The sequence below is a fragment of the Miniopterus schreibersii genome (genome assembly GCF_964146895.1).
Source record: "Miniopterus schreibersii genome assembly, chromosome: 7".
Lineage (NCBI taxonomy): Eukaryota > Metazoa > Chordata > Mammalia > Chiroptera > Miniopteridae > Miniopterus > Miniopterus schreibersii.
The window spans coordinates 68,860,436-68,878,600 of NC_138108.1; the positions used below are offsets into that span (position 1 = coordinate 68,860,436).

Sequence of the window (18,165 nt, forward strand, 5' to 3'; positions counted from 1 at the left end):
CCGGTCCCCATTTTTGGCTCTGGAGGAGCTTGCAGACTGCAGCTTTCAGAGGGGACACCAAGGGCTTTGGTTTGCCAAACTCTTCAAAAGAAAACTTGACAAAGGGAGTCAAATTAATAAATGAAAATAGAAACTAAATTTTCCTGTTTGCCAGCCAGCTGGGGGAAAAAAAATCTTAGAGCAAAATTAACGCATCCCTCATGTCAGACTCACAGAATATATTGAATTAGAGCAATCATTTGTTTTCTGAAATCAAAACCCAAACCTCAGGAAATGTTAGGCTGTAGTCTCATTAGATTGAGACACCTGCTGGTGAACCGTGAAACTGCAGCCCAGGACTGGGACACACACATCCTCTGGTAAAATCAGCCTCTAGGAAGGGCCTGATGTGACCTCAGAACGTGGGAACCTCTCCTACCAAAGCGTGTTCCAAGCTTCATCTCTGACTGATGCCCCACAATGCGGGCATCAGCTTGCAGGCGAGGGGACGATGTGGAGAGACAGAGAAGCCTCCCAGGACCCAGCATCTAGGCCTCATTCAAGAAAATAGATAGCAAAGCACCCAGTTTAGGACTGTGCATCCAATGCCATGAAACACCATCCTACGCCTGGGCGCCAGGACAGCCTTGCAGCTCAGCCGTCCTCAGAAAATTCTGGGAGATCCTTAGGCATGACGACGGGGAGGGACCTGCTCTGTGGTGAGAGAGGGACCCGCAGCCTGGAAGCTGGTAGTGCCCCCCCCTTCCGTGGGACTTTCTAAGGGCAGCTCAGTGCCTCTCCCCACCAGCTGCCCTCAGCGGGATGGCAGCTAACAAACAAGATGGCTGGAAAGATCTTTGGGCCCTTGAGCTGCAACACGCAAACAGTTGCAGAGATGAGAGTTTAAGAATGGGATTTGGAACAAACAAGCAGAACAGAAACAGACTCAGATAAAATCATTTAAAAAATTGTGTCTTTATTGATTTCAGAGAGAGGAAGGGACAGGGAGAGAGAGAGAAACATCAGTGATGAGTCATTGATCAGCTGCCTCCTGCACGCTCCCTACTGGGGATCAAGGCTGAAACCTGGGCATGTGCCCTGACTGGGAGTCACACGGCGATCTCCTGGATCATAGGTCGACGCTCAACCGCTGAGCCATGCCAGCCGGGCTACAAAGAACATTTTGATGGTTGCCAGATGGGAGAGGAGTTGAGGGGCAGGGTGAAAAAAGAGAAGGGATTAAAAAGTACAAATTGGTAGTTACAGAATAGTAACATTGTAATAACTATGCATGGTACTAGATTTATCAAGGTGATCACTTTATAGGTTACATAAATGTCTAATCATAGGGTTGTACATCAACTGTAACTTTAAAATATTTTTTAATATAAATAAAATGGCAACTACTAAATACCCCAAAGGAGGGGGAAAAAAGCAATGGGATTTGGGAAGATATGAGGGGTGGGGTGGGGTGGTCTGAGGTCAGGAAGAGTAGGGAAGTCTCCAGGTACACCTACCTGTTAATGCTGAGGCTGACTGTCCCCCTACCCCCCCTGCAGTTCATGGGAGGCTGGTTTGCACATCCTATTTTCAAGAATGGAGATTACAACGAAGTGATGAAGACCCGGATCCGTGACAGAAGCTTGGCTGCAGGCCTCAACAGGTCCAGGTAGGTCCTGGTGCCCCCACACTCAGCCAGGAGGCAGGGAGGGAGTCTGGTCTGTGGGGCCAAACTGAGGCCCCTGGGTAGACAGCACAGTGGGGAGAGCCTGGCTGGTGGGGTCAGAGAGGTGTGTCTGAGGCAAGTTGCTATATGTCTGAGCTCCCTTGCTTGCTGGGAATATTAAACATGATTATGTATGTGAAGTTCTTGGCCCAGGCCCTGGCACTGCTATGTGCTTGACAAAATGCAGTTGCTATTAGTTATTATCCTTCAGAACGGCCAGGAAATATATCTCCAAGGGCACCCACTTCTTATCAACCTCACTACTCCCTCCAAGGACAAATTTCCCAGCGCATCCTATCCCATCCCATAGCCTTCTGAGTGAATGCGAAGAGCAACGGGTGATGGCCTGCGTGTGCTTTTTGACATTTGGCCGGTAGGTGGCAAAATAGCAACATCAACAGCTAACGTATCCATCTTCTATTGGTACTTCTGTTCGTATATGAAGATGAGGCACAAATATTAGAGCAAGATCATCCAGCTAAATGATGGAGCTGGGATAGGAAACCAGGCTGTCTGATTCCAGGGCCCACACTGGGTGAGCCACCCAGCTGGGATGAGGTATGGGGTGTGGATGACCCATAAGCCCCAAGGTAGCACATGTAGTGTAGCTCAAAAGGCCTCAGACTACCCCACATAGCCCAGCTGTCAGCAGTCTAGTCCCCACCCTTACAGCACACCTCTGGCCTGGTTAGGGCAGGTCCTGCTGAGCAGGCTGTGCCGAAAGGTCTGACCAGCCAGTCTGGTCTCCAACAAGCTAGTGAGCATCCTGTCCATCGACACAACTGTGCTTTGTGTCCAGGTCAGATCCGGGCCCGGCCCGGCCTGGCCCAGGTCAGAGTCCATGTAAAGAGGAGCTTCCAAGCTGGGCTCCTCAAGCTGCCGACACACCAGCTGGGAAGCCGGTAACCCTCATCACTCCAGGGAATTCTATTCTCTAATTTCGTTATTCAGAGAAAGCTCAGAAGATGAGATCAGGGTGGGCTGGGTAGACCCAGGGGACTTCATGACAAGGCAGGACACCAGCCTTAACAATGACTAGCATTTGGGAGAACAGAGGACATTCCATCCAAAGGGAAGGACATGAGCACCAGCTTAGCTAGGAATGAGTGGGGCATGTGCAGCTGACAGTAGGGGGACTGGCCTGGCGACAGTGGAGGGGCCAAGGCCATGTGGTGAGGGGCTGGAGGCCGGGTAGCAGGGCTCAGCTTTGATGGGTGGGCCCTGAGGAGCCTGAGCAGGGGAGCGAGGGGCATGACAGGACAGGGCTCTAGTGTTTTCCCAGCAATCTCAGAGACCGCAGGGAAGGAGGGTTTTGATAACTGGTAGCAGGAAGGTCAGGATGAAGGCGTCAGACCTTAGGGAAGCAGGGCAATCCCTAGGCAGCCCTCAACCAGCAAGCACCAGGGGCTCCTTGTCAGAGGCGGACATAGTCGGATTGGGCTGAGAGGAACCTGTACGTGCTGTAAGCAAGTGCCTGTTAGTCACGTTTTATAGGAAAGTCTCAGAGAACATGAAAAATGCTCCAGCAAGTGCTTGTTTTACAAAAGCATAGTGAAATCATGTGAGCAGAAAAGTTCTAATCTCAAGAGTTCAATCAATTTAATCTGTAAAAATATTTCCCCTACTAAGGATAGACTTTGGAGAAAAGAGGCGAGCCTAAGCAAACCACAGCAAAGCAGAGTAACTTACAAAGGGCAGCTTGGGAAAATACAAATGACAGAAGATATAACCTTAAGGATTAGTCTTGAGGCATGTGCCTCAGACACGTTCTTGATTTCAAAACCTACTCTAGATGGTAAATACCAGAAGTTGCATGTTTGTTTGTTTTTAATATATCTTTATTAATTTCAGAGAGAGAAGAGGGAGAGAGAGAGAGAGAAACACCAATGATGAGAATCATTGATCGGCTGCCTCCTGCACGCCCCCTGCTGGGGATCAAGCCTGAAACCAGAGCATGTGCCCTGACTGGGAATCAAACTCTCATCTCCTGGATCTTAGGTCTGTGCTCAACCACTGAGCCACGCCTGGCCGGGCTGCATGTTAATTTTTGAAGGAAATAAAAAATACATGTATCTGCATGTGTGTCTCTGAAGGGGAGGTTTATACAAGAGTAGCTTGTTGTTTCATTTTGGCAACAGGAAGAGAGGGGATCTGGTAACAGTGGAGGGCAGTGAGGTTATGGTCTGGTAGGGGCACCTCGGGTACTTTCAGCAGCAGTGGAAGGGCCTCTCCTTGCTCCTTGTCAGCTGCATCCGTCACCACCGTGGTCACCTGTAGTTAACAGCACTCCCCCGACCCTGCCCCAGGACACTCTCCTCCCAGAGCATGACAGTTCCTGCAGCCCCACCCTCTTACTGGCTCCTTCCACCCAGGCTCCCAGAGTTCACAGAGAGTGAGAAGAGGAGGATCAGTGGCACCTACGACTATTTTGGGTTCAATCACTACACCACGGTCCTGGCCTACAACCTCAACTATGACTCTCGGATCTCTTCCTTTGATGCGGACAGGTAAGACGGCCAGAGGGCCAAAGGCAGGCAAGTTGCCCCTTTGCCCACCTCTTACTCCGAGGCCTGCACGGCCTCAGAGAACCGCCTCCTGACACCGCACGTCCTGGGGGTTTCTGAGGTGATCCCTGTCCCGAGACTCCTAATCAAACCCACTCAGTGCAGCAGTAATACAGCTGGGATTTCCAAGATGCTTTCCATCGAGATAGACAGGCCTAGAGTTTTCAAATAACGTTCGAGAAAAATCACTCTCTTCCCTTCCCTTTGTCAAATTCAGTTAAAATAATAATAAGGTGGGGTTTTTTTTCCTTTTCAGGGTAAAGGTCAAACTGTTATTTTTGTATTACACAAATAATACATGTTCACAGTGGAAACGTTAGAAAGCAAGGATAGAAAATGCTTCTGTATGTCACTTCAGAAGAGTGTGTGTGTATTCAGACTATATATAGTTTATATAGTACATTTTATACATACAGTTATTACCAAAAAAACGGATTACATGTATACACACTATTTTGTTTCTTTTATTAAATTTAGAGCGAGGACGGGAAAGAGATCGATTTGTTGTTCCACTTATTTATGCATTCCTTGGTTGCTTCTTGTATGTGCCCTGACTGGGGACCGAACCCGCAACCTTGGCATATCAAGACGATGCTCTAACTGGCCAGGGCTATTTTCTTCCTTTTCTATCAAGCATCTTTCCGTCTCATTAGTGTGACTCTTCTCAAGGCTTTTTCTTTTAAAACAAATGCCTAAACCACCCGAGTCAGGCTTGGCAAGGGAGGCTGAGAAGACCCCTGCTGTTCCTCATTTGGGCACCCACTAGATTCTCGCTGCCTCCCTGGTGACCTGTGCTCAGTTTTTGAAACAGCCCACATTCAGTTCAGCTGAGCAAGATAAATCCAGTTATTAGTAAAACTAAATGGTTGGGGGTTTTTAAGAACATGGATGTAAGAAGTATCTAAATAGCTGTATTTGAAACGTATGACTCTCAAGACAGTTGAGCTTCTGCACCTCCCCCAACAGGTGCTCCTTTGGCACAAGCCATTGCCCTCTTGTCTCTCAGTGGAGAGAGAGGCAGGGTCTTGGGCACTTGAAGCAGGACCCAGCCACTGCTTCCTGTCCTCACAGAAAGGGGTTTGGTGCCTGTGGCACTGACCATACAAAGGTGACTCAGGGAAGCCGGTTCTCTGAAGACACAGCATTCACATCCCATTACAGACATGGCCAGGGAAACCCAGAGCCCTTTCACATCCAGTGTGAGGTGTCTGCAGAGCCCATGGAGGGTTAGGTCCGTGAGTGAGGCCATTCCCCTGCACACACGGAGAGCTAGGACAGAGCGCTAAGGTGGCTTGTCCAGTTACACCAGCACTACGCGGTGCAACCAGGACTTTATTCTGGGTTTACTTAGGACTCTCATGACTAGATGAAACCTGAGGCTTTTCCTAGTATAAATCCTGCTTTGTCTTTTGTGCAAAGGGCCTCTAGGGATTTATGGAACAAGACCTAATCTTGTGTTTGAACTGGCAGGGGAGTTGCCTCCATCACAGATCGCTCTTGGCCAGACTCTGGCTCCTTCTGGCTAAAGATGACACCGTTTGGCTTCAGGAGGATCCTGAACTGGTTGAAGGAGGAGTACAACAACCCTCCGATTTACGTCACAGAGAACGGAGTGTCCCAACGGGGAGAAATAAGCCTCAACGACACTGCCAGGATCTACTACCTCCGCAGCTACATCAACGAGGCTCTCAAAGGTATGATAGGCCCCCATTCCTCCACGCGCACCTTGCACTGTAGAAACACCTGCTCACGTCTGCACTTAGGGTGGTATTGCAGCTACGAACCCCTTTCTAGATTTAAGCTCAGCAGGTGGACCCGAGTTCCTGGCCTGAGTCACTTGCTTTTCCTGATCCTCACTGATGTCTGATGCCCCTGAAGAGCAGTCCCCTCCTGAGGGTGGTCTGGGCAGGGCCAAGAGGAACAGGCTTGGGGGGGGGTGGGGGTGTCTGTAGGGTCTTTTATTCCCCAAGCAAAACTTTGAGATGCTCAGCTCAGCAGAACTTGGGATAAGACTATGACAAGGAAACAGTAATACTGTTAAGAGAATGAGCAACCAGCAACAAAACCAAATGACTAGAAAATCCTATTCCAGCTCAAATCTTTTCCAAGGGCCACCTATTTCCTATAAAGAGGAGCACTGTCTACCCTTGCTCCTGACCCCTATTCAAGGGCTGAGCCTTTCTAGAAAAATGTGGATGGCTCTGCAGCTCCATCCACAGAGGACCAGATAACAATTCTGCATGCAATGGATGGGCTTCCTCAAAGAGCTAAAATAAAGCTCACCTTCACCTGCTGGTGGGAACTGAGGGAGCGCTCTGGGCAGGCAGGCGGGCGGGCAGGCAGGGCCTGGGCAGGCCCGGAGGGAAGGTGCCTTATGTGGGAAGCTCACGCCGGTCCTCTGTTTGGACAGCTGTGCGGGATAAGGTGGACCTCCGAGGATACACTGTTTGGAGTGTGATGGACAACTTTGAGTGGGCCACAGGCTTCGCAGAGAGGTTTGGTCTACACTTTGTGAACTACACTGACCCTTCTCTGCCAAGGATTCCCAAAGCGTCGGCCAAGCTCTATGCCTCCATAACCCGGTGCAATGGCTTCCCTGACCCAGCGGCAGGCCCACATCCTTGTCTCCAGCCAGAAGGTGAGATGCAGCTCTGGGAGAGACTAAAGCCAAAGAGTGAGGGGCGAGAGGGACCTTTTTCAACCTATTTTCTTCTAGTTTATTTCCCTCCTCTCGGCCTCTCCATTCCCTTCACTCATTCAACCAATATGTATTTTCATTGAAATGTTCTTAGGATGGAACAGAGCAACTAGCTTAGGGTTAATGTTACATCTAGAAGCTAGGCCCTGGTCTGGGAGTAGCAGGTCTAGAATCTCATCCCAGCCCCACCACTAACCTGCTGTGTGACATTAGACAGGAAACAGGCAAATGTTCTGGGCCGATGCGAGGATCAAACACAATGATGGAAAACAGTGCCTGACACGACGTAAGATGCCAGTATTTGCTGAAAGACTGAAAAAATAAAAATTACTATACAAATGTAAGAAACAGTTTAGATTAAACTCTAGTTGCTGATAGAGATGTTTAAAAAATAAAACTACTTAACTTCATTCAGAAGCTCCTGAGTGAGTGGAAGGGATGTGCCCTCAGCAGTGCGCTCACTCTGGGTACCTATGTGTAACTTCTCTATGCCAAGGATCTAGCTTGGGCTTAATATAGGTTAACACAGTCCAATAACTACATCTGTGCTGTGTGTAAACTGCCCTCTGTTGTCCTCCTAGATGCTGGACCCACTGTCAGTCCCAAGAGAGAAGAGGAAGTTCAGTTCCTGGGCCTAGCACTGGGCGCAGTGGAAGCCCAGACAGCGTTGTACACGCTCTTTGCTCTCGTGCTTCTTGGAGCCTGTGCTGTGGCATTCCTGTCATACAAGTGCTGTAAGCGCTCCAAGCAGGGGACAGCACAACCTGGCCAACAGGGATTGAGCCTTGTTTCTTCATTCTGAGCACATGTGACCACCTCCTCCAATTCTGCAAAATAAGCCTTTCTTTGTACACCTTTGCCGCCCATAAAACTCCTTAGGAGCTTAATTCTGCCCATACCAGACTTCTTCATAAGGCCTTCTGCACCGTCAGAGACTAATCTTCAAGGATTTCAAGTCCCTGATTAAAATGGGAGTATCTGCATCTTGCCCCAGTGTCAGGAACTCATTTGGGGATTAGAAGACCCTGCAACTAGCTCTTACAGAAGTGCACGGATAGTGAACTCATCCAGTGGTTCTGTGAGCCACTTAATTGGGCAGTTCCAAGTTTAAGAGATTTTAAAGAGAAACAGAAGTAAAATTATAGCAATCCTTTTTGTAAGAAATCAACTTCATTATGTAGACGGATCGCAGCAGCATCTCCTGCCCTCTCTTCAAGCTCCCTCCCAGCCTCATACCTTGTTCTCAGAAAATAAAAATGGTACTGTGACCTGTGTCCTATCCCCTATGAGTGATTCTCCTTGAGAAAGTAGGTTCCACAGAATTTATGAAGTCATAAAGCAATTTGGACGTCTAAGCTTCCCTACCAGACCAAGTATATTCCCTGGGGCAGAGAAACACCGACATACAAAAAGAGATGACCTGTGAATGACCCTTTATTCCCACCACAGCCACCTTTTATGTCCTTCCTACCCCTCCCCTATGTACAGGCAGACTTTTAAGGCCCCAAGTGTGGCCTTCAAGGCCCATGGGATCTCACCTTGGTTCATTCGGCCCGTTTCCCTTTTTCCTCTCTCAACTGGTGGTAGTCCTAAACTGCATGTAAGTCCTTGCCTCTCCTTGCAAATATTCTTCTGCCTAGGATGCCCTTTCTTCTGAAAATGCCTTCAGGTCTCAGCTCAAATATGTACTTTCCTCTCTGGATAGCTGCCCTCAATTCCCCAGGCAGACACTCCTTCTACTTTGCTTGTAAACATCTTGCGACCACATTTTACCGGAATTACAAATTTCCCTGCTAGCAGCTTATGGGGGTCAAAGGACCACGTGTCACTGTCTCTAGCAAGCACATTGTGGAGACAGGGCATGGAAAGCACACCTGCTCCTTTGTGTTTATTTACAGAACACACCCAGAGTAGTGGTGGGAGCCAAAAAGATGTGGCCTTATCGATTCCCCTAGAATGTGCTAATGAGACAGTGTCAGGACACTTACTGGGTCTCTATATCTTTTCGAGATATCTGTGAGACTTTTTTTAAAAAAAAAAAAGTAAAATGAAGTAAAGTGATTTTCAGGACTTCTGGTCAACATGGCAGCGTAAATGCTGTGCTCGCCTCTGCGCACAACCACATCAAAATTACAACTAAATTATTGAACCACCATCATTGAGAACCACCTGAAAATTAGCTGAACAAAAGTCCTATAAGTGAGGATATAAAGCAGCCACGTGGAGACTAGTAGGAGGGACAGAGACATGGAACAGGCAAGTCCCATACCGACTGTGTGGTGATTAAGAACAGGGAGGGATATCTTGACTGTGGAGGTCCCACCTGAGGAGTGAGGGGTCCCAGCCGCACACAAGTCTCCCCAGCCTGGGGACCAGTACCAGGAAAAGGAATCCCTATAACACCTGGCTGTAAAAACCAGTGGGGATCACGTCCGAGAGAGACAGAGGGCTTCTGGAGACTTAGGTGCTCCTCTTGGGGGAGTGGGGGGAGATGTACAGACTTACCCACACACAAACAATCTGGGTCCCAGTGCAGGGGCAGCAGCTCAAAAAGTACCAAGTACATCTGAGAGGAACTAAATCGACTAACTTCAGAGAAAGGGCTGAAGGGACAGAGGGTCAAAACAGGTTCCCTCAGGCACCAAATCTGTGCTCTCCATTAACCAGGCTAATGCTGTTCATGCCACCCAGGTGATTCCCTAAGATCTGCCCCACCCAACTCACGCACCCTGACCAAGTCTCTTCCAGAGGGGTTTTTTTCAGTGCCCTTGGTTCGCACTGAAGACTTTCCCCAAATCTCTCAAAGGTCCACAAACCCCAAACAAGAAGTGGCTGGCCTCGGTGTGCCTTGTAGCTCCTGCTAAGTGGCCCCAAGCCCAGCACAAGCAACAGCCAGTCTCAACTTGCACTGCAATTCCTACTGGGTGGTCCCAAGCCGAGCACATACAGCAGCCAGTCTTGGCCTAGAACAAAGCTTCAACTCAGTGGTCCCAAGCCTGGACAAGTGGTAGCTTACCTTGAGGTTCCAGAACCAACACACGTGGTAGCCAGCTTCAGACCACACCAGAGCACCACCCAACAAGCTCCACAAATAACACACCCGAAGGGCAGACTTGCTGGCACCAGAGTCCTGCTAAAGTGACTCCTGCTCTGTGGTGTCAGCCCACACACAAAAGCTCGTCTGTTGTAGTCGCAGCCAGTCAGCCTGACGGTCAACCCCACCCACTAATGTGCCAACACCAATCAAGGCTCAACAACAACAGATGGACACACACAACCCAAACAAGGGACACCCATGGAGCAACTGGCTCAGGTGAAATGGAAAACTGCACCACTAGGCCCCACAGCACACCTACTACATAAAGCCACTCTTCCAAGACCAGGACACATGGCAGTTCTACCTAATACATAGAAACAAACACAGGGACGCAGCCAAAATGAGATAACACATTCCAAATGAAAGAACAGGACAAAACTCCATGGGGGAAAAAACAAAACTATATGAAATGGAGGCAAGCAATCTAACAGTTAAAAACACTGGTTATAAGGATGCTCAATGAGTTTAGGGAGAGAAATAGGAAAGCTCAGTAAGAATTTCAACAAAGACACAGAAAACATTAAAAAGAACTAGTCAGAAATGAGTAAGTAATACAGGCACTTGAATGAAGACTACATTAGATAGAATCAACAGCAGATGGGATGAAAAGAGGATCAACTCAGCTACCTGGAAGGGTAGCAAAAAACACCCAATCAAAACAGCAACAAAAAACAAAAAAGTTTTAAAAAATGAGGATAGGTTAAAGACCTCTGGGACAACTTCAAACATTCTAACATCTGCATTATAGGCATACCATAAAGAGAACAGAGAGCAAGGGACTGAAAACTTATTTGAAGAAATAATGACTGAAACTTCCCTAACCTGGCAAAGGAAATAGACACACAAACTCAGGAAGTGCAGAATCCAAAACAAGATGAACCCAGAGGCCTACACCAAGACACATCATAATTCAAATGCCAAAGTTTAAAGACAGAATCTTGAAAGCTGAAAAAGAAAAGCAGTTAGTTGCCTACAAAGGAGTTCCCATAAGATTGTCAGCTGATTTCTCAACAGAAACTTTGCAGGCCAGAAGGGATTGGCATGAAATAGTCAAAGTAATGAAAAGCAAGGACCTACAACCAAGATTACTCTACCCAGCAAATCTATCATTTAGAATTGAAGGAAAGATTAATAACTTTCCAGACAACAAAAAGCTAAAGTAGTTCATCAACACTAAACCAGTATTATGAGAAAAGTTAAAAAGGCTTATTTAAGAAAAGGTAAAAAACATGAAGAAAATATAGGAGCCTGGCCAGGCGTGGCTCGGGTTGAACATCGACCTAGGATCCAGGAGATTGAAGTTCGATTCCCGGTCAGGGCACATGCCCAGGTTGCAGGTTCGAAACCCACTAGGGAACGTGCAGGAGGCAGCCTATCAGTGACTCTCATCATTGATGTTTCTCTCTCTCTCCCCCTCTCCCTTCCTCTATCTAAAATCAATAAAGATATATATTAAAAACAAAAAAACATATAGGAAGGAAAAAACTTCTCACTAATAAAGGCAAACACTTGATAAACACAGTAGACCCAACTATAAAGCTAGTACAAAGGTTAAACGACAAAAGTAGGAAGATAATGTGTAATTACAACAATAAATTAAGGGATACAAACACACACACAGTAAAAAAAAAAAATGGTAAAAACATAAATGGGGAGGGGTAAGTGATTTTAGGGTATGTTGGGACTTATGTGACCATCAACATAAAATAGACTGTTACTGCCCTCGCCAGTGGCTCAGCTGGTTGGGCATCATCCTGTGTACAGGAAGGTTGTGGGTTAGAAACCCAGTCAGGGCACATGCCCAGGTTGCAGGCTCGATCCCCAGTAGGAGGCATACAGGAGGCAGTCGATCAATGTTTCACTCTTACATCGATGTTCCTCTAAACTCTTTCTCCCTCTCCCTTCCTCTCTCTCTAAAAATAAGTTTTTTAAAAAGCCTTTAAAAAAATAGATTGTTACAAACATAGCTTGGTATATATATGAAGCACATGATAGCCACAAACCAATAGTCTACAAGAGGAAAAATGAAAAGGAATCCAAACACAAAATTATAGAAAGTTATCAATATACGAGAAGAGAGAAAATAAGGAACAGAGAACTACAAAAACAATCATAAAACAATAAAATGGCAACAACTACATACCTATCAATAATTTCCTTAAATGTAAATGAACAAAATGCTTCAATAAAAAGACATAACGTGGCTCTTTCCAGCTGCGCTGAGCCATGGGAATCTTGAGGGACAACTGGGACAAGGGCCCCAAGATTCAGGGCAAGAGAAAGCCCTACTGCAAGAAACAAAAATATGAGCTACGACATGCTGCTGCCAACACTGAGACTGGCCTGTGCCACATACAGTCCACATGCAGAGAGGCAACAAGAAATACCATGCCTTGAGGCTGGACGTGGGCAACTTCTCCTGGGGCTTGGATGAAACAAGGATTATTGACGTTGTCTACAATGCATCCAACTATGAGCTAGTCCACACCAATGTCCTAGTAAAGAACTGTATGGTGCTCATTGACAGCACACCCTACCTACAGCAGTATGAGTCCCACTATGCACTGCCCCTGGACTGCAAGAAGGAGGCCAAGGTGACTCCTGAGGAGGAAGAGACTGTTTAAACAAAAAAATGATCAAAGAAAATTCAGAGGAAATCTGATGAAAGGAAAAAGAATGCCCAAATCAGCAGTCTTTTCAAGGAGCAGTTCCAGCAGGGCAAGCTTCTTGCATGCACTGCTACAAGATCAGACCAGTGTGGCCAAGCAGATGGCCAAGGAGCTGGAGTTGTAGCTGAAGACAAGGCCCAGAAATGATAATAAATCTTCCTCCCTCCTATCTTAGCTCATGCAACAAAGGTGTTTATTGTCCTATGTCAACAAAAAAAAAGACAATGTGACTGAATGGATATAAAAGCAAAACCTGTACATACGCTGCCTACAAGAGACCCACCTCAGATCAAAAGACACACACAGACTGAGGAAAAAATATTTCATGCAAATGAAAGCAGAAAAACAATATTTCATGCAATTGAAAGCAGAAAAACGGGTGGAGCAACAACACTTTTATCAGACAAAATAGACTTTAAATTAAAGGCTGTAACAAGACAAAGAAGGGCATTTTATAATGATAAAGGGATCAATTCAACAAGAGGATATAACTTGTAAACATTTATGCACCCAATGTAGGAGCACCTAAATATATTACAATCATAATAGGGGACTTTAACATCCCATTGACATCAATGGATAGACCACTCACACAGAAAATCAACAAGGAAACAGTAGCCTTAAATGACACATTAGACCAGCTGGATTTAATTAATATTTTTAGAACATTTCACCCAAAAGCAACAGAATATACATTCTTTTCAAGTGTACAGGGAATATTTTCCAAGATAGACCACCTATTAGGCCACAAAAAAGGATCAATAAATTTAAGACTGAAATCATATCAAGCATCTTCTTTGATCACAATGGTATGAAACTAGAATCCAATTATAAGGAAAAAATCTCACAGGTAAAGCCAAATGTCCATATGACCCAAAGCAATCTACAAATTCAATGCAATTTATATCAAAATACTAATGGCACCGTTCACAGAACTAGAAAAAATAATCCTAAAATTTATATGGAACCACCAAAAAAAACCCTAAAGAGGCAAGGCAATCTTGAGAAAGAACAAAGTTGGGGGTATCACACTACCCAATATCAAACTATACTATAATACAAGGCTATCATAATAAATAAATAAAAAGCATGGTACCAACATAAAAACAAAACATACAGATCAACAGAACAGAATTGCCCAGAAATAAACCCATGCCTATATGGTCAATTAATCTATGACAAAGAAGGCAAGAATATACAAGGGGGGGAAATAATCTCTTCAATAAATAGTGTTGTGAACACTAGACAGATACATGCCAAAAAAAACTAGACCACTTTCTTACACCAAATCCAATAATAAACTCTAAACGGATTAAAGACCAAATCTAAGAATAAACTCTAAATGGACCTGAAACTATAAAACTCCTAGAAGAAAATACAGCAGTCAATTTTTTTTACATCATTCTTGGCAGTATTGTTTTATATGTCTCCTCAGGCAAGGGGAAAAAAAGAAAAAAATAAACAAATGGGACTACATCAAACTAAAAAGTTTTTGCAAAGCAAAGGAAACCATCAACAAAGCAAGACAACATACTGAAAGGAAGAAAATATTTACCGATAATACATCTGATAAGGGGTTAATATCCAAAATAATATTTAAAGAACTCAAGACAACTCAACACCAATAAAATAAACAATCCAATTAAGAAATGAGCAGAGGCCCAGCTGGACGTGGCTCAGTGGTTGAGTATCGACCTAGGATCTAGGAGATCGTGGTTCGATTCCCGGTCAGGGCACATGCCCGGGTTGCGGGCTCGATCAATGACTCTCTCATCATTGATGTTTCTATCTCTGTCTCTCCCTCTCCCTTCCTCTCTCTGAAATCAATAAAGATATATTTAAAAAAAAAAAAAAAAAAAGAGCAGAGGCCCAGCTGGACGTGGCTCAGCGGTTGAGCATCGACCTAGGATCTAGGAGATTGTGATTCAATTCCCGGTCAGGGTACATGCCTGGGTTTCACTCGATCCCCAGCAGGGGGCGTGCAGGAGGCAGCCCATCAATGACTCACGCTCCTCACTGATGTTTCTCTCTCTCTCTTCCTCTCTCTGAAATCAATGAAAGCATATTAAAAAAATAAAGCTGACATCTTTCAGGGGGGAAAAAAAGAAATATTTATTAGATGGGGGTGAAGGGAATTCTAAACTGATATTAAAGATATTTCTTGGGTAGAAAGACAGTATTATAAGCTGTAAGTTATACCTAAATTAACCTCAAAATGTAATATCCTTTTTTAGGGGGAGGAATATGGACAAAATATAAAGTCTCACATTAAATAAACTTCTAAGAAGAGCCAGGATAAATCAGGGGAGGAAGAGAATATTAAAACATTATATAACTAGTTATAAAAAGTAATTTGGTAGCAGAGAGAGAATAGAAAGGTGACATGCCAAATCAGTGGGAAAGATGGATTATTCCACAAATCATGGTAGATCAACAGGTTAGATACTGAGGATGTCAGACACAGGCATAGGGACAGAAGCCAGAGCCCTTCCTGGGATATCAGATTTAAATGTAAAAAAACAAAACCATGCGAATACTAGAAGGATGAATTTTTAAAAATTATTTTTTACCCTGGCCAGTGTGGCTCAATTGGTTGTGCATCATCCTGTGAGCCAAGAGGTCCTCTGTTCAATTCCCGGTCAGGGCCCAAGTCCAGGTTGTGGAACTTGATCCCCGATAGGGAGTGTGCAGGGAGCAGCTGACAGATGTTTCTCATTGATTTTCTCTCTCTCCCTCTCCCTTCCTCTCCCTCTCTAAAATAAAAACATATTTTAAAAAATTATTGTTTGAAGTGGGAAAGGTATTTATAAGCAAGACTTAAGCCCCAGAGGCCATAAAGAAAAACAATGATAAATATCATAAATATTGTGGCAAAAATTACCATCAATATATTTATCAAAAGATAAACAGGGAGAAAATAATTTATATCATATGCAAGACAAAGGGCTGATTTTCTTAATATACATAGAATTCTTATAAAATCAGTATGAAAAAGATGGAAAACACAAAATAAAAACTGGCAAAGAACAAACAGGTAGTTCTCAGAAAATAAATCAAAATGACTAATAATATTAAAAGATACTCAGCTTCATTCATGATCAACACAATGCATAAAAATACAGACAATTTTTCATCTATCATGTTTAAAAAGACGAAAAGGTATAACGTTGGCAAGTATATGGTGGGGTGTGTAAATTCAAAGAGCGATAAAAGGAGGAAATTTGGCAGCATTTTTCTTTTTTAAAAAAAGATATCTTCACTGATTTCAGAGAGAAAGGGAGAGGGGGAGAGAGAGAAACATCAATGATGAGAGAGTCATTGATCGGCTGCCTCCTGCAGGCCCTCAAATGGGGATTGAGCCCGCAACCCAGGCATGTGCCCTGACCGGGAATTGAACCACAATCTCCTGGATCCTGGTCGATGCACAACTGCTGAGCCACGCCCAGCCAGCTGACAGCATTTTTTAATCCAAACTGCAAACACCCTTTGACTCGGTAAGTTATACAAACCTATAGGTATATTTTCACACCTAAGAAGATACCTTCACTGGACCAATGCTTGCAACAGAAAAACAAAAACAAGCAAAAAAATTGTAATAACCAATGAATGGCACCAGAGCATGAATAATAAGTTGGGGTACATTTATCAAGTAAAATGCTATACAACCATTAATAGGATGAGATAACTATGTACTGATAGGGAAAGATCTTCAAGACTATAAGTAAAAAGCAAGTTGCAGAGTAGTATATATACGATCCCATTTATTTAAAATATAAAGATTACATATTTGCTTTTTATGCATAAAAACTTTCTGAAGATTACAAAAGAAACTGTTGATAGATTAAGGTTACTTCTGGGAAATAAAACTGGGGGGTGAGATGCAAAGAGGAAGATTTCATTTTCATTTTGTAGCCTCCTATACTGTTCTGAGTTTTTCTTTTACCACATATACTTTTTAAAATATAAAGTTGAGGAGGGATTCTCCTAGAGATTGTGAACCATTCTTTTAAGTACATTTCTCTAAGATCTGTACCTGATTTTTTTCAAGGCAAACTGACTTGAGGTTCTCCAAGTTTTTGCAAATATATTTCTAATAGTTAATAGTAGAGTCACACCCAATTGACAGGTTTTTTTGTTTATGTTTAAATCACACATTGCTGTATTTTTAAAGATGACAAATGTTTACTTAAATGGAATGCTTGCTGGATTTTTCTTTTTCAAGCTCACTTTTTAAATTATGGAAGTAATATGATCATTGCAGAAAATCGAGAGAAAATATAAGGGTGCAAAAAACAGAACTAAAATTACATATAACCTCTTACCACTGTTAACGTTTGGTGAGTTTTCTTTTTTCTTTGCATTATGTTAATGCATAGTAGTGTTTATATTTAAAATGTGTTTACAAAGCTAAGTTCATACTGTACCTACAGCTCTGTATCCTGCTCCCCACCCCTCAATATATATCAGGTACTCAATAAATGTATTAAAATTGAATTGTTGAATTACTATTGTACCATTTCTCCTCATCAAAAGTTTTTTCTGCACAAGGCATTAGTTGGTTCCTAGTTCTTAGGTAAAATAAATAACAACAAATATATTTATACCTAAACTTTTTCTGCATTTATGATCGTTCCTTTGGAAAATATATGGGATCAAAGAACAAGAAATATTTGTTTCTGATAATGTTTTTCAAAAAGGTTATACCAGCTTTTACTTCTACCACCAGCATAGCCTGTCTCAGTTTCCTCGCCAACAATTACTATTACCATTTTAAAATGTCATTTCATAGGTGAAAAACAGAAAGTTTGCTGAGAAAATTTCTCCCTCCCATTACAAAATTAAGTCCTTCTAAATGTTCACTCAAGAGTGGTATCTTCCAACCTAAAGACAGGTTAAAAGATGAACTGTCAAGTTTACTCCCTTTTTCAAACATTATTAGTTTAGTGGATTCCACTACCAAAAACATGGATAAAGTAGCATGTAAGTCAGTCTAAGAATCTCTTTAAAGTTCTTAAGAATAACTAAATGAGCAAAAGGCATATCTTTATTCCTTTCTTCTTGTCCTACACTACAAGTGCTTCAGGTCTTTGAAGTGTGATTACTGACGACAAAACTTCAGTATAAAGGTGAGAGGACTAGTTGTAGATTAGTTATTGTTTTACATCTAATAAGAACAAAAATCATTACCATTACGCAGTGATGCCTCACTGACATAGCATCAATGTGTGTCAGAAAATTTCTTCCTCCAGGGCAATACTGGGGGTAAATCCAGACACATGACCTCAAAAGAGCCCTGTGCAACAAAAAGATGCTAGGATAACAAAACTTAAAAATAAGATCATTCTGATTTTTGGAAAAGATTTTTTATTCAGTGTTTAAGATTAAAAACTACAAGATTTTGCTTGCAGCTGATGAGCAGAAAAAGAAAAAAG

General features: G+C 43.7%; 1 protein-coding gene and 1 pseudogene across 2 annotated transcripts in view; both read left to right on the forward strand.

Moving 5' to 3' along the window:
• LCT (lactase) overlaps positions 1-8,244 on the forward strand; it is a gene marked incomplete at its 5' end in the record, with an annotated part of 49,625 nt that extends 41,381 nt beyond the window's left edge. Inside the window, 5 exons of the mRNA XM_081142178.1 lie at positions 1,539-1,648; positions 4,078-4,212; positions 5,740-5,963; positions 6,680-6,907; positions 7,549-8,244. Of these exons, the coding sequence (XP_080998304.1) occupies positions 1,539-1,648; positions 4,078-4,212; positions 5,740-5,963; positions 6,680-6,907; positions 7,549-7,769 (918 nt within the window). The 3' untranslated portion in view covers positions 7,770-8,244. The remainder of the gene's footprint in view (positions 1-1,538; positions 1,649-4,077; positions 4,213-5,739; positions 5,964-6,679; positions 6,908-7,548) is intronic.
• Positions 8,245-12,290: 4,046 nt separating this feature from the next.
• LOC308559425 (small ribosomal subunit protein eS8 pseudogene) lies at positions 12,291-12,880 on the forward strand (annotated as a pseudogene). Its single transcript has one exon. The product of its transcript is annotated as a small ribosomal subunit protein eS8 pseudogene (transcript).
• The last annotated feature ends 5,285 nt before the right edge of the window (positions 12,881-18,165 follow it).